The sequence below is a fragment of the Notolabrus celidotus genome, chromosome 7 (assembly GCF_009762535.1).
Source record: "Notolabrus celidotus isolate fNotCel1 chromosome 7, fNotCel1.pri, whole genome shotgun sequence".
NCBI lineage: Eukaryota > Metazoa > Chordata > Actinopteri > Labriformes > Labridae > Notolabrus > Notolabrus celidotus.
This window is the reverse complement of record NC_048278.1, coordinates 28,310,470-28,338,287: the sequence shown is the minus strand read 5'-3', so window position 1 is coordinate 28,338,287 and position 27,818 is coordinate 28,310,470. Positions and strand designations below refer to the sequence as shown.

Genomic DNA, 27,818 nt, shown 5'->3' with positions numbered 1-27,818 from the left:
AATACGTGTTGGTGTGTGTGTGTGTGTGTGTTTGTGTGTGTGTGTTTGTGTGTGTTTGTGTGTGACAGGTTCACGGACTGCAGAGCTGAGTCCCCAAGGCTCTCCAACTCTGGGACATCAAAGCAGCACCAGTGAGGATATCTGGGTGTTACGCAAACCACTGGCAGGTAAATCACAAGTGTGTTTTTGGGTGTCAAAGTTGCCACTATGTGTGTTGTGTTTTGTGTTTATAGCTGAAGTTCTCTTTGAAAATACATTTTGTGTGTGCAGGTGGTGAGCGCAGTGGCAGTGTGGGCAGCCTCGGCAGCGTCCGCTCATCGAGCAGCTTGCAGGGCTCTGGAAACACACATGTTCTGACCACGCCTGCGCCCAGTCCACTCCCGGCTAACACACCAGGAGTCAACACACACGGCCTTAATGCTCCAGGTCTGCATGCACAAGCTGAAGGAGTCAAGGTAAAACGCTCTTTACTGATACCTGTATGCATGAGTGCTCGATGTGCTTCTGCTGATGATTCTGGGAAATGGCAAAACATTTCCAGGAAACTAACACAAGCCTTTTTACCAGATTAACCACAACTCTGCTTCCTGTTCAGTTTGTTCTTTCGTCTGAAAGATTAGTTTCACTATCTTTTTTTCTTTAAAAAAATGAGGTGCAATACCACAATGATTTATTGATCACAAAGTATATTTAACCCTTTACTAGCCACCATCAACCTTTAATGTCAGTAGTTTTATTCTAATATGACCTTCTCGTTTGTTTGTTTTTACCTAACCATCTCTTATTTGTGTTAGAATAGTTATGTCAGATTTTACTACCATCATTTCATGGCAGAACATAAACTCATGTAAATTAAATTTTTTTAAATCAACATTTTTTACAAATGCTGTGTGGAAAAATGGCATCTGTGATTTGTCCAAAGCTGTCTGTATTGTTTTGACGCACAGTTACATTTCTGAGGAGAAGCACTTCAGGCTAAGTGCACAGGCTTCTGTGTAGGTACAGGATCCAGCTATGGCGTGGATTTGTCGTAGAAGTACAAATCTTAGATGAGTTCGGCTTTAGGCTAGCTACTTTTAAATTAATTTAATCTTTTTGGGACCATGTGCGTTTGTACCGTGTTTATTGGATTTTCTCTTTCACTTCCCCTTCTGGGGAAGGCATGAAGATTACATTTTGTGCGTTGGACCGATTTAATACTGTGTTCTTTCAGAAACAGATCATCACAAGCAGTTTGAATAACAACAAAAATGTGCTAACTCAAGTAATAATAAATTGGGACATATGGTTTTTCTTTAGTGTATTTATTGTTGGTTCAAACTATCAGGTGTCCTCGTTGTATGTTCTGCAATTTGGAACCAATAGCCAACCGTCATCTAACATCATCTGATGACGTTATGTGATACATGCCTCTGTTAAGCAGATTCTAACTTTTCAGTAGTTCTTGTGTAGTCTGCCGATAACCTTGAATGACTTCCAGCAAGTACGTCCTTTTCAATGCAGCTTTTATGTCTGCAAAATAAAAACCCAGGGTAGCGCTTGTTCATCTTTTTCAAGTTAGTTTCAGTTCAACAGTAGAAAGAAAGTTACACAGAAGCTTCACACTGGCTTACTTCAGCAGTATGAGCCCAAAAAAAGAAACATCTTTTTTTTTTTAATTTACTTACAACTAACAGGTCTAAAGTCTAAAGTCTAAACACCATGATACAGATTAGTAAAAAGTAAAGCTTTGTCTGGCCTTTCTTCAAGAGGAGAAGATAACAGCTTTTACATGTTTAGGGAATGGTGGCGAGATCTATCAACTCTGATGCATTCAAGAAAATCGCTTAGCTGCTCTTGCATGAAGATACTGTTCAGAGACAGAATACATTATCATCAGATTACCGCTTGTCGGAGCTGGGATACGCCTGCTTTTGCTCTCCACATAGACTGTCTTTCCTACATACGCCAAAGCCATGCTGATACACAATTTGTTTATACTACTTAAACTACAACTGTACTAAAATTTAAAACCAGAACAAGCCAGACCTCTGAGTATGAATTTTACATTTTCATGTAGAACCTGTAAAAAGAGGTTTATATTCTGTGATGTGGCCATGTAAGTCTACTGTCTGACACCCTCCGCGTTCTGTAACTGTACCATTGGATATAACAAATATTTTTAGCAAGTGTCTTAAAAATACTCAATTAAAATTAGCCAAATTGGGCATTGTTACCATATTGTGTTCGAGAGACACCGTCTATTTTTAGTGCTATTTATTCTGGGACGTCTGATGAATCATTACTGGTAAACTGCAGGAAACACAGGAGGAAGAGGGTCACATGCCAGAATCAGTCTGTTTAATGCTCACTTAGTCCACCAAGCTGAGTCACAGGACACCTCTGGGATTTGAATGATTATGCTTGAGTAAATATGTGTGTGTTTGTTTGTATGTGTGTGTGTGTGTGTATGAGCCTACATATGTGTGTGTTTTTTTTGTGTTTTAGCTCCTGGCCACTGTGCTGTCTCAGTCGGCAAAAGCCAAGGAGCATCTCTTGGAGCAGTCTCAGTCTGTTGAGCAGTCAGCGAGTAAGCACACCCACACATACACACACACACACACACACACACACACACACACACACACACCTACACACAAACACAGACACACAGACACACACACACACACACACACACACACACACACACACACACACACACACACACAAAAAGGAAACATCTTCAGCTCCACTTGAAGTGAAATATTGTGTCATTTTCTATTCAAGCTGAACGTCTGCTTTGCTGCTGCCGTCTGTTCAGTGATCAAACACAGCAGTGATTTTAAAGGAAGCTACAGTTTGTCCTCAGCAGTGACTCAGAGTTTTTAATAAAGGCAGTCAGTCTGTAATGAAGTGACAACAATTAAAAAAGATCAGGGAGAGGTTCATCAGCATAACAATTGCCTGAGGGCTTGCTTGGATCATTGATTTCTTGAATTGGTTTTTCTTCATTTCACTTTAACTAAATCTGGCCCTCTAAAGACCACCTGTCTGATCAGATCAGACACAAGCTGCAATTACCGCCCACGTCCTTAATGAAAGTATTTTTAGTTATTCCGGAATTATAAAAACTGATTAAGAGGTTTTATGCTCACAGGAATTTGTGTTTCAGGCTTGGTGAAAAAATAAAGAGCATATAAAACTCCAATCTTCTTAAAATCAGAAGATTGAGCAACAACGTTTTTTGCTTTAAGCTATCAACCATGGTTTTATTGAATACCTCAAAACTGAAATTAATGCTTACATTGGCCTCTTGTAAGATATAAACCTCAGTTCATGTTTACATTCCTGTTAGCAGCTGCTCTTGAGTGTTTACTTAAAGCCCATGGTAGATCGAATGAGCCTGTAAAACATGATTGTTCTATTTATGTAGACTACAGACTTACAAAAACATGGACAGCGATACAACTCCCCAAAAACGAAGCAAATGAGAGCGCCCCCTGTTGAGTGGTTGTAGTAAAGGTCTTAAAGCCTGCCTCCTCCATTGAATCAGGTGAAACATGGGTCAAGCTAGAAACTTAAAATACACCTCAAACAAATTTTTCTTAATCAACATCTCTCCATCACTCCATCATCAAAGAGTGATAAATGTACATCCCTCAGCCTTGGTTAGCAGCAAAAGTATCAATGTCATCTCACTTGTCCGTTTTCCCAATGATGTATTGTCACATAACACACAGGGGGTTACATTGTATCAAAATATGTGCTCCCACTATGTCAAAGAATCAACAAAGTTACGGTTACAACAGCCCCTACTTCTCCGCTGCTGAATGTAGGGTTGCCAGGTCAGATTCAAAACCCTCCTTTGAGGTTTTTTATTGCATTTAAACCATTAAAAAGCCATAGGAAAAAAACTGTGTAGATACTGCAGTTTGCCTTGGCAATACCTATAGAGTTTTTAAAAGTATTCAAGTAGCAGAGTGAAGTGTCTGTGTTTTGGGGTTCATAGGTCATGTCATGTTTCCTCAAAACATTGTCCATGAAAGTGTTTGGAGGAAGGGACATCCCATGAATGCTTTCACATTTATCTAACAACAACATGTTTTTCTGGCCTGTCCAAAAACTGTAAAGGCATTTTTCTCAGTTTCACTGTTTGCAAAGTTACTGCACTCTGCCTTGTAGGGCAGCTTTGTTGCAGTCTATTTACTGATCTCACTTTGAATATAATCAGATAGATTAGCATACTTGAGCTTCCACTGGTGTAGGTGATATGTGGGAAGTTAAGTGCTAAAACACCAACACAAAATCTGGCAAAGCAGAAAAGCTGTTACCAGAGATATTATGAAGGACTGCATAGAAAATGTAATATAATAATTACAAAATTCTCTGTGCATCTCCACTGCTTCTCCCTCTCAAAGGCTGTGCTACATCACAGGATAACACCGTTTTAGAAACAGTGAAGGACCAGGGCTGCTTTTTTTTTCTTTATTAATTCCTTCACTTTTTTCTGGAACATAGCTCCCATCAGAGGAATTAAAGTTCATAACAGGATGTTCATAGCTCTAATTATTAACTAGAAATAACTGAAACTGTTTTTCATATAGCCGGATGAATACACCACAACTCCTCTATCTGACACGGACAAGGAAGTGACCTTTTTTTCGGTCTATTTCAAAAAGTAAATGGTTACATGCTCTAAACTCTGTTCCTAGAAACTCTAAGTCCCAAAAACGAAACCAGTACTTAGACAAGTCTTCTATAAACAAGTATTTTTTTTAATGATAGTATTAGAATATACTCATCAAATATGAGTATAATGTGAAAAACTAAAGGCAATTCTGAGAGATGCATTTGGCTGAAAGTCACCAATTAACAGGGTCACTCTTTAAACCGTAACACCGGCGGCATCTGTGGCTGCAAGCTATTAAACTATTTAGGTCTCATACAGAATGGGCATGCATGCTTGTCTTTGGCTCGGGTGGATTTTTAATTTCAAGACACAAACCCACAAAATAAATGTTAGATTTAGTTAACAACATAAAAGAGAGTTAAATAACTGTATTGTACGTTCCTGCTATGTAATGTCTTTCATTTGTTAATGCTCTTCTTTCTTTCCTTGTCTCCCCTTTCCACCTCAACCCAAAGGCTCCTCCAGCTGCACGGTTCATGAGCAGCGGTCGTTTGATCGGAAAGCAGAGGAGGATGATGGGAAAGTGAGTTTTTGGATGGCAGATTGGTTCACTCTGTGTCTTTCTCTTACTTTTACCCCTGTTTCATCTCAACCGGTGTTTTGGTGTGAGAAGAAAGACATCTACAAGTGTGAGTTCAAGTGGGCCCAGTGAGGTGTCAGTCGGCGGGGTTGTGTTGCACCTGAGCAGACGACACGCTGAGGATGCGCATGCGAGTGTGTCACCATGGAAATAGGCAGAGTGACAGATGCACAGGAGGAGTCAGTCTCACCCTCTGTCCCTCCCTGTTCTCACACCACGCTGAGACACCAGGAAGCCACATGCTGCTCTGCACTAGAACCTGCCAACAGCCTGTGTGTTCTGTGAAGCTGAGGGTTAAATTCCCTGCGTGTGTTCTGGAATCAAGCAGACCGTGTATTCTAGAATCAACTGTTTACCAGTTGCCTAGAGACAGCAGGAGCAGAAGTGTTCCGAGCTGTTCTGATTGGTTGATCTCCTCTTTATGCTTTGACACTGAATTCATTCACAAATACAACCTTGACTCAGATATGTTAATGGTTATGTGTACGGTATGTTGCCATCCTAGCAGTTTATGTTTCTTTTGCATGGTTTATGAGTAGAGCACACCCAATGTATTGATTGTCTGTTACTACTGGGCTGATCAAGGCCTATTGAAGATATAATGTATCAGCCTGGTTTATCCTGATATGCACCGATATGAGAACTTTTTTTTAAAAATGTGATGCACAAAAAAAAAATCACTATATCGGCTGCAATATCTGTTATCTGTGAATTTTCCACCTCTTCTCAAACTCCTACTGTTGGTACAAACAATACAAGTGAATGGAATTTTCTTTGTGGTGACAAAACTTCTCCCAGTAACAAAACATGTCAGTGCGGTCCTTAGAGAAACCTGTCAACTGTCAAAAATAACACGAAGCCCGGCCCAGACTCTAACCAAAGAATCATTATGTCTCTGTATGCCGAGAGAAAATTACTTTTCATTTCTTGAAAGACAAAAATTGCTCTTGCAGTTTTTCAAAAGCGATGTAACAGTGCTCTGTTTGAACACCATGAATTACCTTCCATTGACAACAGTCGTAAAGCTTTGGCAGCAGAAGCCTAAAACATAAGTCTCTACAGGTAGTTAGTGCTAAGAGTCGACTCAGACCTGTTTTCATTTCATTGAGTTCTTATTTTCTGTCAGATATGTTTAAAGGCACTGTGAGGAGCTTTCATGTTTGGTTGATTACCTCGTTGGATGAAATCGGTGGTGTTAGTCTGGGATGAAGACTACATTTCCCATGGGCACGATGACCCACTTTCGTAAAGAAGTGGCTCTTACCAAAGCGTGCGTTTGGTGTGGAAGCAAATTAATGAATACAGATCTTCTTTTAATACTACTTTTCTTTGTTCAAGACAACATTTTGCAGAGTGATGAAGAGATGTATCGATTAGTAGCTACGTAAAATTATTACCGGAATGTTATGACAAAACTTCATTACCGTTAGCTTATAAAGGGTGACCAGACAAACCAGTTTAACGTTAGCCGCCACAGACCCAGTGTCATGATATGTGCTCCATTATCCTAAAAAATGTCTGAATAACCTAAATATACACACAGTTAGTCCTTAAGTGACCAGGGTAACTCTTTCCCAGGTCGACATTTAAGCTGGGGTTGGTAGTCAGATTTAGATACACTTTTTGTTATACTGGTTAAAATGATCTTTATATTCTGATGGCAATCAATACATAATGTGCGAAAAAAAAGCTGCTTTCTACAGCCAGAGTAAACCTGGGAAAACACCTACCAATCCCTGCCATCAGGAGCCAAAATATGAAACCAATCAAATCCCTTCCTGCCGTTCTGCCTGCCTCCAGCGCGTACATTTCATGTTTGTTTGTGTTTTTAACTTTCACTATGATAATGTTTTGGTGTTTTCTTACCGCAGAGTGAGACATGAGTTGATGTAGTGCAAAACACAAACGATGTGCTGAGGACCGGTTTTGAATCAGTCACCATCATATGGTCGCGAATCAGCGGCGCTCGTGCACGTGAGCGGGGGCGTCGTTTTGGAGGAGCTCCAAGGGGAGGGGTTAGACAAAGTCTGGAGGAAATGCTACATTCAAATTCATGCTAGTTTTCCATGACTACCAACCCTAGCTTTAACATTAAAGAACATCCTGTTCATAGCCATTTTTATTCTTTTGTATAGCAAAGCCGTGGTTGGAGAGTTTGGCTGTCCAAAATAACACAACAGAAAACATTTTTTTTTTTGCCAGTCCAGAATCAGCCATGTGTACAAAACATGATGAAAAAAGAAAACTAAAATCCTCCTGCTTGCTAACTTACTTCTCAATGCCAAACTCCGCCAGAGTTTTATACTAAGCCACTCTCAGGTGAATACCAAATATCGACTCAGCTTTTTCAAAAATTCAGTATAAAGAAATAACCAATCTTGTTGCTGATAATCTCATTTTAGTATGTACGTCATGAAGAAGCATTAGTATATGACACTATTTCAGAATCAGTAAAAAATCCTCACAGTGTCTTTAATACTGTAGTTACATTGCCTCCTTATCACAAGTAGTGTTTGGGAGTAATGTGTATCCTAGATATATCCATGTAGCCTATAGTATTATGACTGTACACCCCTTCAGAGATTTTACTGCACATTTAGAAGAAATAGTTAATATTTTGCATATGAATTCATAGGAAGAAAAGTTCTTGGAATCTGTGCAGGCATTGTTAAACTTGAAAGTACGTAGAGTAATTTGTTCTGTATAAAAATGTCCGGCAAACTCTTCCAGGTAATGTTGTTGAGCAGGTTACACTCTGATGTTCAAATGGATGTTTGCTGTTTTCTAGAACAGTGTTTTCTCCCGTGTTCTAGAGCAGGCTGTTGTGTCATGCTCTAGAACAGGTGTGTTCCGTGCTCTAGAAGAAGCTTGTGGTATGTTCTTCTAGAAGCAGGCAGTAGTGTTCTGTGTTCTGTGTTCTAGAAGCAGGCAGTAGTGGCGTGGCTGGGTGAGTTTCAGCTGCAGTTCTACACCACCCACTTCCTCACCGCCGGATATGATCTAGACACCATTAGCCGCATGACCCCTGAGGTAAGGTCATGACCCCTGACCCCCTCACGCCCCGCCCCCATGTCTGTCAAGGCTCCGCCCAGCTCAGCTCTCAAATCAGCTCCCCACTGACCTGGATGATGTCATCATGACCCTCCTGTCTCTGTCACCTGACCCCCCGGTGTGAGTCCTGAGCCTCAACCAGTCACTCCTCATGCTCAGTCTGCTTCATGTACATACCTGTGCTCACACATGGCTGTGTGTTCCAGTCTGTGCTGTAAACGCTGTGCTCTGTCTTTGTCCTTGAGTGTGTTTTCAGTGCCAGTTTGTGTTTTAGTGTGTGTGTATCCAAGCGGACACAGTGGTGTGACGTTAACCGCCTAAAGGCCGGGGACACTCATGAGAGATTATCCACACAAAGTATTCCTGAAGGCACATCACACGCAGCTCTAGTACAGACGTCAAATGAACACATAAAATAGCTTATATATAAAAGAGAAAAAAACACCTACAGTATTTGTGGTGAATTCCTGATGTGACTAAGTGTGCTCTTTGTTGAAGGACCTGACGGCAATCGGGGTCATGAAGCCTGGACATCGAAAGAAGTTGACATCAGAGATCAGCAAGCTGCCCTCCACAGACTGGCTGCCGGACCACAAGCCTGTAAGGCTCGCATGTGTGCTATATAACAAAAAAGAGGGGGAGATGTTGAGTTTTGGCAGCTGCACGCACAAAATCATACACACAGCGCTTTAGAATCACAACGCAGTGGAATAATACTCTGTATCTCATGTTTGTGTGTCCCTGTGTTTGTGTGTTTCAGGCAAATCTAGGAGACTGGCTGTCTCACCTGGGTCTGAGTCAGTACTACCAGGTTCTGGTGCAGAATGGGTATGAAAACATCGACTTCATCTCTGACATCAGCCTGGAGGATCTGCAGGAGATTGGCATTACTAAACTTGGTAAGACACAGGGAAAGTGAAACCATGAAGATGTAGAGCTTTTCATTTGAGTCACTTGATAGAATAAATGTCAAAATTAAACATCCAGCTTAAGGGGTTAGAGGGTTGATTGATACCCTGGTGGTGCCTCGTCTTAAAGATAAATTGAGTTTCTATTGGTTGGCAGGTATTATCAGGTCAATATTGGTGTGCTGATATTGGCTTGTTTAATCAGCCATTTTTCTCCCCAATGTTCCTCGGCACAAAAACATATTTATTTATAAAGCGGTGGGAATCGCGGAATAACTCATGACACAATACCTAATACATGGCCCAAAATAATGATAACATGATGGCACAGCAATACTGTGAAAATTAAAGATTTGCAAAACAAACTAAACAAATAATTATGATATTTATGAAAATGTAAAAATCTCCTCAAAGGTAAAGTGTAGGATCAAAGTCATTGGTGCCACTGTAAAGAAGTCAAATTGTAAGGGAAATCGGTTCAGAGCACCGTGTTCATGTTAAATTAAGATATCAATATTTGGAGCCGACAATGATGTATGTAAGGGATAAAGTATTGTGAGCAGGTGGTTATGCATATTAGAATCCTGACAGGACCCTGATGCAAAGCAGAGCAGTCCTTTTTATCCTAAAAGGTTTCTAAATTGCACAACCGACTGCTCACTATACATATTATTATCCAGCGACCAACTAAAGACAAACAAGTTGACGATATATATTGATTTAAAGATGGTTTATGTAAACAACTAAAATTAGTCCCTCTGTTTCCATTGTCAGTGATGCTTCCATAGTAGGGATTCTCATGAGCCTCCAAACGGGACGAATTAACACTAATCTTTGAATTCATGTTTAAGTCACGGACAGAGTTTACACAGCGCCTCTGTTGAAGAAGAAACAGAAATTCAACTTAAGAGTCTTTATACTTTATTATGGTTACTCTCTGGAATCAAATAGAGATCTTTCTATGGTAATTACTACTAAATTTGAACATAACAGAATGCAGAGTAAAATGTGATAATTATCATAATGCCCTGGAGCTAGTGTTCTGAAGCCTTGTACCTGTCAGCAGTCTGGGCACCGGGAACCTCCAGATAAAATAAAAGATTACCTACAAGTTCATGAAGAAACATTTGCATTTTTTCCAATTAATGTGGATGTCAATTTAAAGGTTAATTATAAAAATGGTAGTTGGGAGTACTCTGGACAGTCTTATAAAGTCTGAATATTATCTTTCTTCCTCACAATAACTCCTCCATTCCTCTCCTCTACACCCTGCCTCCTCTAAGGCCACCAGAAGAAGCTGATGTTGGGAGTGAGGAGACTGAAGGAGCTGCAGAGAGGAGAGAGCAGCTCAGAGCCTCCACAAAGTCCCTCAACCCCTCCTTCCAGTCCTGGAAGCAGCACCGGCTCAGAGCCCCGCAGAGAGGCGAAGAAGTTAAGGGAAGGTGCTCCAAGCCCGCTGGCCAAACCACGCCCGGGTCTCACACACTCGCAGACCCCTCCCCTCACACCCACACAAACCCCTCCACAAACTCCCCCACACTCCCGCACCACCCACCAGGCCTCCCCAAGGGCTCGGCCGCGTCCCTCAACTCAGATGGGAACAGGAGATTCACCGGTTCCTATGCTTCGCCTGCCCTGTGAGGAGGAGGAGCGTCAGAGAACTCACAGTCTGATCGGCTCGGAATCAGACTCTCGATACGCCACCGTGTGCCGCAGCAGCTCTGCACGTACTGCAGCCACCAATGATGTCACAGTTAACCGCAGCCAGTCATCCGTAACACTCCGGCCCCGTCGAAAAGGGAGGCCCCCAACTCCGCCTAAACGGTCCTGTTCTTCCATTACTGGTAACGACGGGGAGGGAGAGCCACAAGGAGAGGGGCTTCTAGGGTTGCCAACCTATCGGGAGCGGCGAGCCAGTGACTGTGGCAGCCTGGGAAGACCTCAAGAGTCAGGGGGCCTAGAGAGATCAGAGGGGACTTCTGGGAGTGTCCGCAGCCTTGCCGCTTTGCTGGAAACATCCATGGTGGGTGGAGCCAAAACCCTGCCAAGGAATATGGGAGGCAGCAACAGCTACCTGCAGGTGGGTGTATCTGACTTTGAGATTACATGTTACCTGATTTATATTTTATATGAATGTAACAGTCATGTGACCTTCAGGTGAGTCCACCCATGCTTCGGCGACAGGCAGGAGCAGGTGGTCTTGGCTCTGAGGAGGATGACCTCTTAAGTCGTCGCAGAACCATCAGCGGACCTGGTGATGAGACCGACCTGTCAACACGGCAGCCGGCACAGCCCCGTCCAGAGCCCCGGCCTCGCTCCACCGTGGTCTCCTCCTCAACTTTGGAAATCACAGATGGCACGGCGACGCTGAGGAGAAAGCCGCGTCCTCTGGAAACAGACTCTGAAGCACCTGCATCCGTGGCGGCTACCACTGTTGTTACCATGACAACCGGCACAGACACCATACGCAGGCGGCAACGCACGTCTGAGCATACAGAAGGTGTTGTTCAAAGCAATAAGCAATCACACCCTCCTAGCAGTCAAACAGAGGGGAGCCGAAAAACAGGCAGCGAGCCGCAGCAGAACGGGGGCGTGATCCTGAGGAGGAGGCCAGCGTCAGAGGTCTCTGATAGGACAGAGACAAACAGAGAGAGCTGCGAGTGGATGGAGGCCAGGAAGTCTCTGAAGCCGCCGGTCTCACCCAAACCATCCACAGTCGCCCTGAAGAAGACACAAGCCGACCCTCCCACCCCAACACGCAGGGTCCCCATACCGGGGCCGGACAACGCTGAGACAGCACAGAGTCCTGGTGAGACACACACACAGGAACATGTCAGGTTTATTAAGTGACTGAGTTTAGCTCCTGTTGGGAATGATTGTCAGTGTAGTCTTGTCAAAGATAATTCACTGCTGTGGACTTTTTTTTTAAGTGATTACAGAACTTTTACAGAAGTTTTCTGGCTGCATTTAGGGGGGAAATAATTGAGCTAGAGCAACAAGTGTGTCAGACGGCTTTTGTTTTTGCTTTGAAGAACAAGTGTGCCAGATGTATATTTGAGGGGCTTAACGGCTCAAAGAAAGAAGTGGTGAAAATGTACATAAAAAAAACTCCCAAATAGGCCCCAAAATCGCCCTTCATACATTTTCTCTCAAATACACCAAGCAGTGCATTTCTGTAGTCTTTTGACGTCTTTGTGCAGTTTCATTTTTACATGTATGTGCTTTGTTTCAGATATTTAATTTGGTATTTTTCCTTCATCAGACAGCACCAGCAGTGATACAGACAGGGAGTGTTGCAGTTACATTTCATGCATCTTAAATGTCCAGCTATCGGATGCTCCCACACTGGGGCTGTAATGAAATCATTTCCATGTTTTCTTCTGATGCTCATAGCATCTCTGGGGATAAACTAGAGCTGAAATAATTAGTCATAAGTGGATTTAGAGGGAAAAATAAATCTGCAGCTATGTTGTTAAACCATTATTTTTTTTAATCATGTTGATGTTTCAGCTTCTCGATAATGTGGATTTGCTGCTATTCTTTTCTGTTTTGCATCATTCTAACTGTGTATTTGTGATGATAGTAGGTCAGACAGACAATAAAAGGATATATAAATAAAATTAGGGGAGAAAAAATCTGCCTGAAAAAATATCTTGTAGACCAAATAATTAACCAATCATTAGAAATTGTAATATAAAGAAAATTATATTTAAGCTCCCATATAATCACAAGAGATATTTCATCATGTATGCCTTTGGGTCAGTATGTGGTCCAAAAATATCAAATAGTCATTTTGTAAAAATTCTTTATAGCATTTTTTAAAAATAAATAAAATATAATTTTGATGACCCATCTTATACTTAGGCAAGGCAAGTTTATTTATAGAGCACCATTCATACAAATAGCAATTCAAAGTGCTTTACAGAGTTAAAAACAAAACAAAAACCAGAACAGTAACAATCAACGAAAACATACAGCAAACACTTAAAACATTTACATTTCATATGTGGCCACTTAGAGGCATTTACTGTATGTGCTAGCTACCTGTTCATCATCAGTGCTTTAGTGAACATCCTAAAACTCAGAACTTTTCACTGATGTAAACTACAGTCAGTATCTGCCTCAGACCCTCCCTGACACCCATTTTTGGAAAAAAAAAGAAAAAAAAAAGCCACTGAGTTGCCACCAACTCTTTGCTACAGTATAAAAAGATATATTTTAACCCTCCTGTTATCCTCAAATTTACTAACATCTTTTATCCTTGGGGTCAATTTGACCCCAGCAATTTAAAACTCCAGAAACTGATTGTTACCCAGGTTAATGTGTCAGGTACTTTATATTTCTTTGTTGACTACCTAAATAGCCCTTTAAATAAAACATATTTCAAGCATAAACATAATTAAAAGCATTCAGAAGGACTTTATTTGAAAAACAGAACATCAAACTGCTCTGAGTTTGTCATGCTATCGGCAGCCCTGCCTTGTTTCTATGTTATCAAAACGTATGACACAGGGCACATCATTGAATGTCTTTAGAGACATGCTGGCTGGAAATATTATATCTCAATTTAAAGGTTGGCGGTTCGATCCCAGCTCCTGCAGTCACATGCAGAAGTGTCCTTGGTTATAGTGACCATAATATCATCCAAAACAACCAAAACAAATGTGTGTGAAATGTTGATATTTCTTATGTTATACAGCTAAAGCAGCCTGGGGTCAAATTGAACCCAAAGAACATTGATGCATTTTTTTTTTACAGGAAATTGGAACATATCAACATTTTAAATTTTTATTAAAGTCATGAAATATGAAGCCAAAAAAAAATATGTTATTCATTAATTTAGAGACGTTAAACATTGAATGGGGTCTAATTGACCCCAAGGATAATAGGAGGGATAAACTGTTTATTGATTTTAAACCAATTTGTCATAGTTTGTCTTTAAATATTACCTCATTAATAAAGAAAATAAATAAATAAATAAATACAGGTAACTTTTCATTGCTCTAGTTGTTAGTTAAAGCGTAGGATCCTGTGGAAGAAAACTTGGGAGGTTAAAGGTTATGTTAACAAAGTGATACGTAGTATAAAGTTGTAATATTCGTAATAAACAGTCGGTAACATTATCTACTTAATGTAGTATGGATTGTGTTCAATAGTTTCACATTATTTGCTTTAGACTTGCAGCAAAATAATAATTGTATTTCTCTCTTCCTCTCTCTGAACCAGAGCCAAAGCGCGTTCCTCCTCCTGTGTCCCCCAAACCCCGTGGGCCTCCAACAGCTCCTAAACCCGGCAAAGCAATAGTAGCTTCAGCTACAAAGAGCCCGAGTTCTGCTGCTACCAGCCCAGCTGCAGCCAGCCCGACCCCAGCTCCCAAACCCTCCACTCCTCTCTCTACCACTCCTCTCCCAGCCCCTGAAACCCCCTCTGGCCCCTCTCTCTCTCCAGGGCTCCCCCTTACCTTCCCTTCACCGGCTCAGAGCCCCTCTACCCCCTCTCCGCACCCTGTCAAGCCTCCCCGCTCCTCTATTGCAGGTCTCTCCATCGATCTAGTGGGTGGACGGGAGGCAGAGGAGGAAGAGGAAAGGAGGAGAGAGGAGGAGGAGAGAAGGAAAGAGAAGGAGAAAGAGCAAAAGAGGCAGAAGGAGCAGCAGGAGGAGGAGGAGAGGAGGAGGAGAGCAGAAGAAGAAGAAAATGTGAGACAGGTGGAGGGTCAAGAAGAGGAGGAAGAGCAAGAGGAGGAGGTGCAGCATCGTTTGGAGGAGACCAGTGCCTCTTTGGCTGCAGCTGTGCAGGCTGTAGAACATAAAATGAAGGAAGAGGATCCTCAAAACGAGTGAGTATTAACACATAATCCACAGTTAATGCCAAACTATGCACCGTTTACATCCAACAACAATCGCCCAGGAGCTGAAGCTGATGATGAGCAGATTGGATCATAAATTTCAGGGGTTTTTTTGCAAAATGTAGAGCTGAAAAGTGAGAGGACTTGATGCAGGCCTTGAGTAGAAATCCATTTAATCTTCAGAATAAACAAGGTTTTGGTGAGTGGCATTGGAGCCTTTCTAAGGCTTGAATGGATGCACCACTCACCTACAACACGAGACATTGAGTTACAGCAGTAGTACAGCATGCAGTAGCAGTAGCAGTAGCATGAATATCACTCTGACTTCTCACTATGAAGGTGGAGTATGCTATTCAAATCCAGCACACATTTTGTCAAAACTGAGTGAACATCCCATCACTGCCAGGGAGCTGTCAGTTCTAAACACTGGAAAAATATCCAGGACACTCAGCCGTGGCTCTGTGATTGGGCAACAATCAAAGAGGCTTGGACCAAGCCGCTCAATGCATGCCCAGCAAATAAGAAACTGCTTCACCGCAGTGAGGCAAACTTCCCTTCAGGGATCAGATGCTCTGGATTCAGCCATATGACATGTGGTTTCTTAAGTTGATAGAGTGGTTTCTGTGGTAATGGGCATGGATTCTTACAGTTGAGAGGAGGTGGGGGGGGTCCGAAGGAGCGCTGAAAGGAGGGCAGTAAATAAAACAATTTCCTTCAGAGTTGCAGAGGTTTGGTCAGGAAGTAGTAGCCTTGCTTAGCACAAAGGCTGTATGTCAGGGGAAACTACTGAGCCTATCTGGAGTAAAATAAATACCACAAATGTAACTCCTCTAAAGCTTGTTGTTCATGAAGATTTACAGTGTTTTTTTGAGTCAATGAATTGCCCAGCAAATTTAATCCTGAAGCTTGGCTAAATATTACAGAGCCCATGATGTCCTGCAAAGGTAACACTATTTATCTTGTATGCACAAGATCATTATTTTGTGCACAGAAGGTATTAACTGAGTCCTTAAAATCATTGGTCTGCTCCTTGAGAAAGCAAATAGAATAGAATGGAATGCACTTTATTCATCCCAGAAGGGAAATTCAGGTGTCAAATAAAAGGCAAATCAGCCAGATAAAATTATAAACATCACATAAAACAAGTAATTCAGGTGTCTGTCAGCTCATCTCCCATTAACTAGAGAGTTATGAAGCCTAATGGCTGCAGGGATGAATGATTTTCTGTATCTCTCAGTCATGCAGCGCAGAGAAATGAGACGTCCCCTGCCTCTGTTTCTCTGGTCCACAAAGAAGTTGTGAAGTGGATGATCTGTGTAATTTAGAATGGCCTCTAGCTTCTTCTGTGTGCATCTCTCCACCACAGCCCCCAATGAGTCCAACCTGGTTCCAATCACAGTGCCAGCTCTTTTCACTAGTTTGTCCAGTCGCCTCGCGTCCTTGTGTTTTATACTGCTTCCCCAGCAGACTGCAGCATAGAATAACACACTTGCCACCACAGACTGATAAAACATCTGCAGCATCTTACTGCAGATGTCTAAGGATCTGAGCCTCCTTAAGAAAAAGAGCCGGCTCTGGCCCTTCCCATAGACTGCATCTGTGATAAGGGACCAGTCCAAAAAATTGGCATTTAATGACAAATAACGGCACTTGATGTGGGGTCATTACCACAGCTGCACTCACAAAGATTAACTTGTGCGCACAAGATGATTAACTTGCGTTCACACAAAAAAATTGTGTACCTTGTGGGATTTCAAAATATTGTACCTTATGACATATTATCAAATATTAAATGTGCAACTTCATTTAGAATACATCATGGAATGTAATATTCATAAGTATGTTAAAATGAGTGTAAAATTACCTGAATACCAACATTGTGTTGGTTAGCTTTGATTGAGTCTCTTATATCTACACATGGAGCGACCGGGTCCCCTTCCACAAAATCTGCCATCTTGCTCTGCCATGTTTCTACTGTAACACTAACTAGACAAACTAGCAGCGGAGCGTTGTAATTTAATATCTGACCGCTAGATAGCGCTAAATATTCCCAATTCTACACAATGCACCTTTGAATTTATATTCATGTTTGTCTTAGAACTTTTATATTTATTTTTATCTTAGCATAACTTCCACAATGTCTGTTATCAAAGCCTTAATGCTTTACATTAGACGAAGACATTATGAGGGTTTGAATGCCTTGTGCAGAAATGTAAAACAAGAACAAGAAAGCAATTAAAGCTGTGACAATGATAAGAGGCCTCTTCATAAACCAATGCTCAGAACAACTCTCCTCTCTCTCTTTTAGAAAGAAAGCAGATAACAGAGCAGTTTCTGAAGTGTTTCTTAAAAAGAGGAAGCCAATTATATCTCTTTAAAAAATGAAATCACTCCCTGAAAGCTAACTGAAGCTAAAGGTTAACACTCTGTAGAAACCTGACAAAACAGTGACTCTCATTCATTTTTTAAGTCAGGGTCAGATTTTGATCTGTGCCTGTAGCTGGCATCTTAACCACATCAACAGTTGCTAAAAACATTGTGTGCTGTGGTGTCGAAGAGCCCACAGTCAAAGCAAACACATGGAAACAGGGTTGGTGTATTTATAACCGATTTGCTGTGACATTGACACTCTCGATTTGCGTGAAACCCCTTAGTTACCATGACTACAGAAAGTGTGTTTAAACCACATGACAAACACTGAAACGCTCAGGACTCCATTCCCCAGCAATACAACAGAGGAGCAACAGAAAGGTAACAGGTGTATCTGTTTACAGCTCAGCTTTCTTTATTCAGCCTCTTCAGAGCGAAGTCCTCTCTGTGTTTTCACTGATGTGTTTCATGTGATGAAGCAGCAGCAGCAGCAGGAGTTGTTTGGTTTGCATTAGCTGTTACTAAATACAGCTCTGACACAGAACAGATGTTCATGAAGAGTAAGTAAGCAGTGAGGATGCAGGATGAAATCGCTCTCAATTAACAGCTATGTTCAGAACTATAATAATAATAATAATCATCTTATTTGTTGAGCACTTTTCAAAACCGAGTTACAAAGTGCTTTACATGGGCAGCAAAATAAAACAGGCAGTATGATGGTATCAATTAACCAATCAATCAATCAATCAATCAATCAATCAATCAATCAATCAATCAATCAATCAATCAATCAAGCTTTATTCATCTAGCATCTTTCATACAAGTCAAATACAACCCAAAGTGCTTTACAGGGATTGAAAACAAGAAAGAAGCAGAAATAAAATAATGGCAAGACATATTTAAAAAAATAATATATATATAATCATTTTAAAATAGTGCACACCAACAACAATGAAATATGTGTAATTAAGTTAAAGCATCAAATTAAGAATATAAATAGTTGGGGCGCTGGTGGCGTCTAAGCACCCCACCTAGAGGCCATAGTCCTCGTTGCAGAGGTCGCCGGTTCAACTCCCAGCCGCTCGACCATTTCCTGTCTCTCTTCAGCTGTCCTATCAATAAAGGTGAAAAAGCCCCAAAATATAACTTTAAAAAACAAAAAGAATAGAAATAGTTAAAATAAATACATTTAGAAAGGCGTAAGGATAAGAGTTGAAAATAAAATTAAGGCTAAAAATATCAATAAAACTGAGTAGATAAAGTAAAATAAATGAATGAATAGATAAATAAAAATAAAATAAGATAAACAGTTAGAATTACTAAAATAAAAAAGCAATATTTAAATCAAAATAACAGTAAAAAGTAAGTAATAAAATTGTTGGTAGGAGATACAACATCACAACCTCTGTACCACTTACTATTTATATAAGTTATTACTGAATATAAGATCAGTTAAAGGCTGTTATACTAACTGTAAGTAGTACCAAAGATGTAATGTATCAAAAGACAGCGTGAAGTCACTCCAATGGATTAACTTTTATCCCAGCTTGCTTCAGATTCACAAAGTTTAGCAGCTCAGTGGTCAGCAACCATCAACTTTATTTTTATCTGATTTCTCTTTCAACTTAGAGAAAGAAACAGATGGCCCCTGTGTTCAGCAACAAAGCTCTAAAAACTGTTTAAACAACGAGCTCAACACCAACAGTAGAAAGATACAGTCAGTTACCAGCTGCCAAGTGTAAGCCTCTTTTCATTTCTTCAGCTAAAGACATGATACTTGTGCCTCTCTAGCAGAGGTGTGATGAGGGACCAAGTTGTCCCACCGCTGTGTCTGCGTAAGTGGTTTGACAGAGGCACCACAAAGGGCAAGACAGGGTCACTGTGAGCCAGCAGAGCAGTGTGTGAAGCTTCCACTGTGTGTTTACCCCTAGCTTCTGCAACACCTTAATATAGTGTTAAATCACACACAGGGACACCAATATCACACAACTGTGGGATCAATTTGAAAATACAAAAGCATGATTGATGATGGTGAGCTCTGCTATGGCGCTGTTGCAAATGTTAAACAAGCTTTATTGTAGTATTCAGCAGATATTTTATTTACAAGTTATTGTTGTACTTACATCCATCATAGAACAGAGACACAGTTTCAAGTGAATGATGATGTTACTCTGTATCTGTATCAGCTTAATATTTCAGCACCTAGATAGACAGGTTTTGTAGTGTCACACGTCTCAATGGGCAGAAATGAAGGCATGTAGAAACAGTCAATGATCCCACCGGTGATATAGTTCAGGATTTTGGGATGGCTCATCAGATGATAAAGGTTACTCCTGGCTACTTCCTGGATCTGCCTCTGAAGGGAGCCCCTTCAATGTACATGAGCTCCCATGCTTCATAGTGATACCAGTGTTCTTGTCATACAGAGGTCATATGTCAACTTGCCGCCACTGTTTTGGTGTCTGATAGAGATAGACCGATATGGTTTTTTCAGGGCCGATACCAATACTGATTATTAGTAGTCAAGGAGGCCGATAACCCATATTTGGAGCCGATATTCATTTGCAGTAAAAGGGAAAATATTGTTGTCAAAATTTTGAATAATACAAACTCCAACACTTAACTTTGTTTAAATGCCTTTAAGCATATGTTTATAAAACAGCTTTTCAGATTTGCAACACGTTAAAGGTTTTTTTATCTTATACAATAGACATCTTTGTTTTAAAATTCTAACACAAAGTGCAGGGAGCTCCCAGGCTCAGCCGCATGTTTTATAAAGTTAAATGAAAACTTAAACAAATAGATAGCTCCCTAAAGTTTTCTACAGTAAATAAAGTTTTCCAAAATTTCAACATAACTAAAATGTTAATCTATCACTAATCTTTGTTTTAAAGTGATATTTCAGGTTTTTTGAAGTGGGGTTGTATGAGTTTTTAATCACTAGTAGTTGTATGCTGCTCAGCTCGTCCACTGTGATGAGAAACTGCAGGGAGAAATGAGCCAAAATAACCCAGTTTTAAATTTATCTCTTATCAACCGTCGGATTTTTAAAAAAAAGGTTGATGCCGATATGCGTCAAAATGCCGAATATCGGCCCGGTGGAAAATCGGTCTATCCCTAGTGTCAGACCTCCAGGTTGTCTAAAGTATTTTCCAGCAAAAAAGCAGCATGACTGATTAGTTTCAAGATCTTAAACAGCTGTATGTAGCTGAAAGAAAGAGGGATGTGAGGCTGTGAAAACACCTGAAGAAATGCAGGACACGTTTACTGCATCAATTGATAAAACCAAAGGTGGTGTTAAAAGAAAAACTGATATTATTTCCAGGTCATATCTCTCTCCCAGAACATGTTTCAACCTCAAATTAGCGCCAAAAAAGTCCATTCTTTGCAGATTTGAAGTACTTTTGAGTTTTCCAATAGAGTCCTGTGTATCCTTGTTGGGGAAAACTGCAAACCTCATTAGAAAAGATCTTTAAAGTGCTAATCAGCAATGTGTACACCAGTTTATCAGTGTGTCCATTTGTGATATTTTACTGTGACTTTGTTGTGTCTGCATCAATATCAGCTTAACTCTTTTTTTTTTTCTCTCTCCAACTCGCAGCTCTCTCTCCAACAAAAAGGAGACAGCCTCCATCTTGGATGACATCGGCAGCATGTTTGACGACTTAGCAGACCAACTGGATGCAATGCTCGACTGATCCTCTGCCCACGTCCCGTCTCCGACAAGCCCTTTATCCCCCCCCTCCCTCTTCCTCATCATGCGTAGGTGTATCAAGAGAACTCTCCCAAGGCTCGACGCTGGCGCTCTGACAGTGTGTGAGTGTGTGTGCGTGTGTGTGTTCGAGCGCTTCTCATGTAGCCTTGTACAGCAAATTACCGAGGAGGGGAGAAGTCCTCCTCGTCTGGTGCGGTAGCTCTAGAACGCCTCCTGATGTGAGGAGGCCGCTCCCACACAACCTCTGACCTCTGCAGCCCAGCGAGTCGCCGCCACCTCCAGAAGAGTCTGAGACGGCTGCGTGGAACGAGAAGCACAATCATTTTCCTCATCCTTTTATCTCCACAGACTCTGGCTAGGACAGAGATGTAAACTCAGTCAGACAGGGAGACAGACAGATAAGCATATTGCTTGCAAAAAATAAGCACATGAACTGACTGACAGGCGGATAAGATAGCTCGATCTATAGACAGGATGCATACAGATGAGATACCAGCGAGAGTTTTTAAAAAGCACACAGAAAGACAGGCCGCTTTCTGAGTCTGTCTCACTCCTGAGATGTCAAAAAAGATGCATTTTCCAGATTTCTCTTTCTGTGTGAGTGGAGGATTGTGGTTAGCCGGAACTTCCTGACTTGTGTGTCGTCTCTCTTCATGTTGTTGTTGTTGCCGTTGTTGTTACCGTTGCCGTTGTTGTCGTTACGAGTGTGTGTAGTCCCTGCTGATGCTCATGTCAATGTCCTCCCACTCTTACAGTAGTTATTCTAAAGATCAGAACGACGATATAGATGTGTGTCCATGACTCGAGACATTCACACACACACTCACACACACACATACGGATAAACATTTCATTGGTTGTGACTTTGCTGGTGTTCTGCTTTGTTGGTGTGTAGCTCCATCTATGGAGGTTTGCTTGGAAATGAATCTACACATACACATGCACACATTTACATGCAGAGACACATATGTACACACACTCTCATGCGGTGTTTCCCTTTGTCCTGCTGCAGTGAACAGTGTTTTTAAAAAAAGATAATCCTATATTTCAATGCTTTATATAGTACATCCAGTATACATACATAGGGTTTATAATATACCTGGGTATTTGAGCTGTTAGAGCTCCCTCTAGTGTTGGTTAGTGAAACTGCCTCTAATGAAACGGCCCACCCTCCATATTGTCTCCCCCCTCTTTTTATCTCCCTCTGTGACCTTTTACATCTCTCTGTGCCTTGGTAGTGTTCTTTCATATATGCAAAATTAATTTTCTACCCTTTTTTTCTTCTTTTTTTATCCCCTCATTACATTATGTTTTATTGTTTCTCTGGATCCTTGTGTATGTGTGTGATGTCAGAAGTAGGTTATAGGTTGAGTTTTGTGTCCTAAAAAAATCAATCACCCTGTCTGCAGTCCTCCTGCAACCTATGAGAAGCATTGTAAGAGCCCTTACCCACCCCCCCAGTACCCTGTAAGCTGTAATAAAATGGCTCCGCTCCTCCTCAGCTCCTCGGTTTTCAGTGGTCCCCCAAGTAGGCCAGACAGTGGATCAAGCACCAGTGTTCATCCCAATGAAGAGTCCATTTGTATTTTTATGCTCTTTGAAAACAAAGATATATTTGAGAGACAGATGGTTCTATGTGAATAATAATATTAATATTAATAATAATAATAATAATGATAATAATAATGATGATAGATATAGATAATGAGTTGAGGTGAGCTGATTGAGCCTGTACATTTCTGGTTGAGTTCTGGATGTGTTGTGACGGCTGTTGTGCCATGGTTGGGTTTAGGTTGTGTTTCTGCTGTGATGATGCATTCCTGTACAGCTGTGATCAGAATAAATGTATAAATTAAACCTTACATGACTCTGTAAGTGTGCTTCTTATATCTTGCATCAATCTTTCTGTTCTGTTTTGAATTTCAGATCATATTTCTTGGTGTGTGGAGAGAGATAACGCTTCGCTTAAAAACTCAGGCTACAAATTGGAAGTGTCAATTGAAGAAGTACAACTAGTGTTTAAAGCAGCAGGCTCATTTCATCTGCATTACATTTCAGAGAAAAATGCATTCTACAAATATAAAAATGCTACTTATTAAAGGCTGGCTCTGGTGTCTTTTGGACTAAATATTTGTGACTTTTGCAGTATGAGGGATACAAAGAAAGAGATGTAATTACATTTAGGCTTTTTGCAGAGTTAAAACTCTCAATTAACATTAGTTTGTATTTTGTTTAAAACCACCAGCAAAAGGGTTTCCTGTATCTATTAGCTTTCCTCCATCCATCCTTGCATTTATAACACTGTTATCTCAAGACACTTTACAAAAAAAGAGAGACTTTACAAAATGATTGTGTTATCTTTTTAGAATAGAATACAATATATTTGTATTGTCATTGTACATTGTGCAATGAAGTTGAGGTGCAACCCCTTTCAGTGCAAAATATGCATACAAGAACAGTAGTGAAAGAAAAAGAAATAATCATAAAAAGTATTTACTTAGTATTTAGTGCTGGGGTTCCCAAACTTTTCAGCCCGCGACCCCAAAAATATAGGTGCCAAAGACTTGTGACCCCAACTTTCCTTCGAAGTGATTAAATGTTGCTTCATACTTACATAATTACTTTATCTACATGCACATGTGACTGTGCTGCTGTGAAAAAAAACCTGCTTCTGCTGATCACTTTTGTTAATTAACTGTTAGCTAACCCTAACCCTAACTTTAGGAGTCATCTGGCAACAAAGAAATGCAGAAAGCTCATGAAATAATGTTATATGACATTATAGTTGTAACTACAACTCACGGTCATATTACATACCCATATTTATTTATTTATATTTATTCTTATTTATTTATTGCTTAATCTGTCATTACCAACCATAATCACACTATGTCAACCTGTCCCTACTGAACATTTTTTTTATACTGCCTGTAATTACTGCTATTTAATCTAAATTCCATTTGTAACATTGTATATATCTAAATTGTATTCTAGCTTTATTTATCTATTTTTATTTTTACTTATCTTATTTTATTTTATTTTACTTTTGAAACTTCTTCTTGATTGAACTTAAATCTGGGTTGCTGTAACAACTGAATTTCCCTCCCGGGGGATCAATAAAGTAATATCTTATCTTATCTTAAATTAACTTATTTGCAAATTCAATCACTATTTTTGTCTATGTTTTTATATAATGGGTAAAATAAGCAAATCAAAATATAAAAAAAAGAAAAAGAAAATTGGAAGACGTCTCGCAACCCCCCCATTGGTGTCTCGTGACCCTGCAAGGGGTCCCGACCATAGGTCCCGACCCACACATTGGGAACCCCTGATTTAGTGCATTTATTGCTTTGTGATAAAAACTGTTTTTCAGCCTGTTTGTCCTGTTTTTGAGTTCTTAAGCATCAAAACTACAACTCCCATAAAGCTTTGACAAAGCTTCTACCAGCAGGCTCATGGGAGATGTAGTTCTTCTATGCTAAAAAAAAAAAAAAAAAAAAATCAGCACTGTTTTTTTTCAGACACGAGCATCCAGGTCGTGAGCAGCTGCTTTATGAGCCTGATAATTGGCCATAGATCACGATTAAAAATCTCTCCTGATATTAAAAGGACGAAAAATTGAAGTCAGCTGACTCGCCTGAAAGGGGCGGGACTTCCGGAAAGAGGCGGGCCTTCCGGAAGTCCTTTATAAGTGAAGTTTTTGTGCAGCTAGGTCTCTTCTTTGCAGGCATGGCAGTGATAATGGTCTCTCATTACCCTGTATGGTATTTTCCACAAACTTTACCACATGGGAACAAAGACGACTTAGCAGGTCGGTATGGCTGAGAGAAGCACGACAGGTCACCAGTCAAAGTGAAACAAGTGAGTTTTATTTTCTGATCTTTTCTTTACAACTTAGTCTGAACAGCAGCACGTGGCTGTGCTGAGAGAGTTGGAGCTACCATGCTGCTAAGACCACGTTGTGTTCCAAACTCTGAGAATGAATGTGCATTTTTATCAGGAGCAGTCTGTTATTTGATTTGATGTCTTTATTTCGATCTTGATCTTAATCTTCATACTTAAACCTACAATCAAAAGCAAACCCCTCATGATTCTCAACACTTGTTTTCCTCTTTGTGCCTCATGAAACTTACTACTTCATACCTCTTCCTGACCTGGATTATGTTCTGACATTGCTATAACTTTAATCTTAACTTCCCTCAAGTTATAACCCCCCCCCCCCCCCCCCCCCCCCCTCCCTCTTTCAAAGAACAATCTTTGAATATTTCCTGGCATAAGATTTTTCCTTTTTCTATACTTTTTTTTTTGTGTAGTTTTAAAATCCACCAGGTCAAATAATTTCAATCCTCCACACCTGCTATTAAAACTGCACATAAGCCTTTTTAAAAATCTTAATCAAGGCTGTAGTCCTACAAAGTCAGATGTAAAGAAATGTACCCAGTTTCTATAATCCTTTTTTAAAAATCATCTTTCATAGGTACAGCTGAGAAGCATGATGGATGCTGAAGACCAGCAAGATGCCTGAACTAAATCCCTCAACACCAGAGGATGAGAGCTAATAAGGACCTGCATCACTTCATGTGAGAACCGGTGAGTTTAGATCATTTCTTTCTAACAGTTCTAGCCTGTGATGACAAACTAAAATAAACTTTTCTGACACCTACTATGAGAGCTGAACTCCAGCTCCTGATTCTAACTCTATTCTGAGGCTCCATGACTCCAGTATAAGCCCTGTCTGCACCTCAAATTTGCCACTTTTGTTAATATTTTTCATCTTTACTTCCAGGTCTTCGGATCAGACTCAGTGTTGACTGCAGCGTGGCTTGGGTCTTAAATCTGGTGAGTTTCCCCTGAAGTGTTTACGCCCATGGATAATCCTGTTAGCCGGTGATGACAAACTAAAATAAACTTTTCTGACACCTACTATGAGAGCTGAACTCCAGCTCCTGATTCTAATTTTATTCTGAGGCTCCAACACCTTAATGTGTATGTGACTGTTAACTTTATCGTGAATTAAAGTTGATCTTTCCCTTTTTTACAGGTGGATTTGACTCATCAAATGAAGTAACTCTGGGATCCTGTGTGACATCTTGTGACTGTGTAATGGTAAGTGTTTGTGTAGCATGTGTGGTACATGATACTTTCCCCTGATCACTTGTCATGTGATTGTAACTTCTACCTGTTGACAACTGCATCATGTTTCTGCCTTTTATTAATGGGCAGTTCTAATGTGATCTCCCTGTCTCTTTCAGGTCCAAGTCATCACTCATTGGAAAACTCTGGAGCTCAAAGAACAGAACCTGAACCACAGTTTGAAATGTATGAAGCGTACATTTGTAAAGTACAGAAAACTTTAAGGTCTCATAATTCACATTATAGAGAAACAAAGTTTATTAAACTAACATGAACAGGATTCCTGTTCTGGAGACTTTTAAGATGTAAAACAAATGTAGAGTTGTATTTGTAGATTGAACAGAAATTGGGGAACTCTCACTTTATTTGTTGTACTGTTGAGGACCATTTGTTGAAATAAAATTCAGCACTGAACTATTTGCCTTGGGTTTTTTCATTTATGCTTTCTAGTGGATTCTCCCTCTTATGTAACTGATATTTTATTTTGCAATGGAGCTCTATGGCTTTTATGTTAGGGAAATGCAGATCGATCATTAAAGGAAAGGTGGTTTTGTATTTACAAATTTGATGTTTACACTGACAGACATGCAAAGTAGTGCCTGTTGCTAAAATGTGCACTCTGGCTTGGGCAAATGTATTTATGTCCTTAAGCAGTACTTCTATACTATTGTACAGCTAGTATTTTTATATTTAGGTTTCAGTATTTATTGTTCATACTGTCTTAAGTACCGGTGTTCCATTCTCCACGTCAAATTCCTTGTGAGCTCACTTGGCAATAAAGCTTCCTTGATTCTGTTTGAAACAGCAGGGTCTTGGAAAATACAAACAAAATGTAATCTGCACTAAAGTCAGGATCTCAAAAATGTATCCATGACTGGTGCAACAGATGCAATAGTTCTCATGCAACATTAGCTCATACTTTCTGGCTGTGTCTGAGGCTCTTGGTTTACTGGACCTGGATTTTGAATGCACTAAGATTAAGGAGACCAATATCTCCAAATCCTTTAACAGACATTTTTGGTATCCAACCTGAGAACGACAGCCTCTCTAGAAATCAAACTGCATTGCTTATGTCACTCTTGTAGCCAGAAAGCTCATTATGATCAAGTGGACACAGCCTGCACCACCCTCCTTGAAGTACTGGGTCAGAGAGACTTTGCAATTTCTGAAGCTGGAAAAGATCAGACTCTCTTAGGGGATCTAAGGATAACTTTAAGCGGATATGGCAACCTTTCGTGTACATCTGCTTGAGCAGCTGTGAGATTTTAGTACTGTAGCTCACTTCTTAAATTCTACCATAGAATTGTATAATTAGCTGCACACAACTTTTGTATTGTTTATTTAATGATACTTATTGTTTTGCTCTTTTTTTTTTTTTGTTACTATTATAATTTTACCTTTTTTTATTATTATTATTATCATTTTACTATCTGTTAGGGTCCTTTTCTCCTTACTCTTTTCTTTAGGTGTATATGACCCTGTCCTCAATGAACTGGCTGAACCATCACTTATGCTGTGTTTTGCAATGTCAAAGCCACTGTAAAATA

The 27,818-nt window shown here is 40.3% G+C and overlaps 1 protein-coding gene, 1 long non-coding RNA gene and 2 other non-coding genes across 4 annotated transcripts in view; all 4 read left to right on the top strand.

Moving 5' to 3' along the window:
- Positions 1 to 23,000, top strand: part of si:dkeyp-9d4.3 (caskin-2) — a 53,999-nt gene extending 30,999 nt beyond the window's left edge. The window contains exons 12-22 of the mRNA XM_034687012.1: positions 69 to 167; positions 271 to 455; positions 2,488 to 2,569; positions 5,125 to 5,192; positions 8,172 to 8,279; positions 8,799 to 8,900; positions 9,061 to 9,199; positions 10,492 to 11,288; positions 11,366 to 12,017; positions 14,435 to 15,044; positions 21,025 to 23,000. Of these exons, the coding sequence (XP_034542903.1) occupies positions 69 to 167; positions 271 to 455; positions 2,488 to 2,569; positions 5,125 to 5,192; positions 8,172 to 8,279; positions 8,799 to 8,900; positions 9,061 to 9,199; positions 10,492 to 11,288; positions 11,366 to 12,017; positions 14,435 to 15,044; positions 21,025 to 21,121 (2,939 nt within the window). The 3' untranslated portion in view covers positions 21,122 to 23,000. The remainder of the gene's footprint in view (positions 1 to 68; positions 168 to 270; positions 456 to 2,487; positions 2,570 to 5,124; positions 5,193 to 8,171; positions 8,280 to 8,798; positions 8,901 to 9,060; positions 9,200 to 10,491; positions 11,289 to 11,365; positions 12,018 to 14,434; positions 15,045 to 21,024) is intronic.
- Positions 23,001 to 24,838: 1,838 nt separating this feature from the next.
- Positions 24,839 to 26,685, top strand: LOC117816005. Its single transcript, XR_004631888.1, has 5 exons — positions 24,839 to 24,999; positions 25,616 to 25,728; positions 25,925 to 25,977; positions 26,180 to 26,244; positions 26,391 to 26,685. It is a non-coding gene; the product is annotated as an uncharacterized LOC117816005 (long non-coding RNA).
- On the top strand, positions 25,761 to 25,850 carry LOC117816705. The gene has a single exon (XR_004632001.1). It is a non-coding gene; the product is annotated as a small nucleolar RNA SNORD60 (small nucleolar RNA).
- Positions 26,021 to 26,110, top strand: LOC117816708. Its single transcript, XR_004632003.1, has one exon. It is a non-coding gene; the product is annotated as a small nucleolar RNA SNORD60 (small nucleolar RNA).
- Positions 26,686 to 27,818: the final 1,133 nt, after the last annotated feature.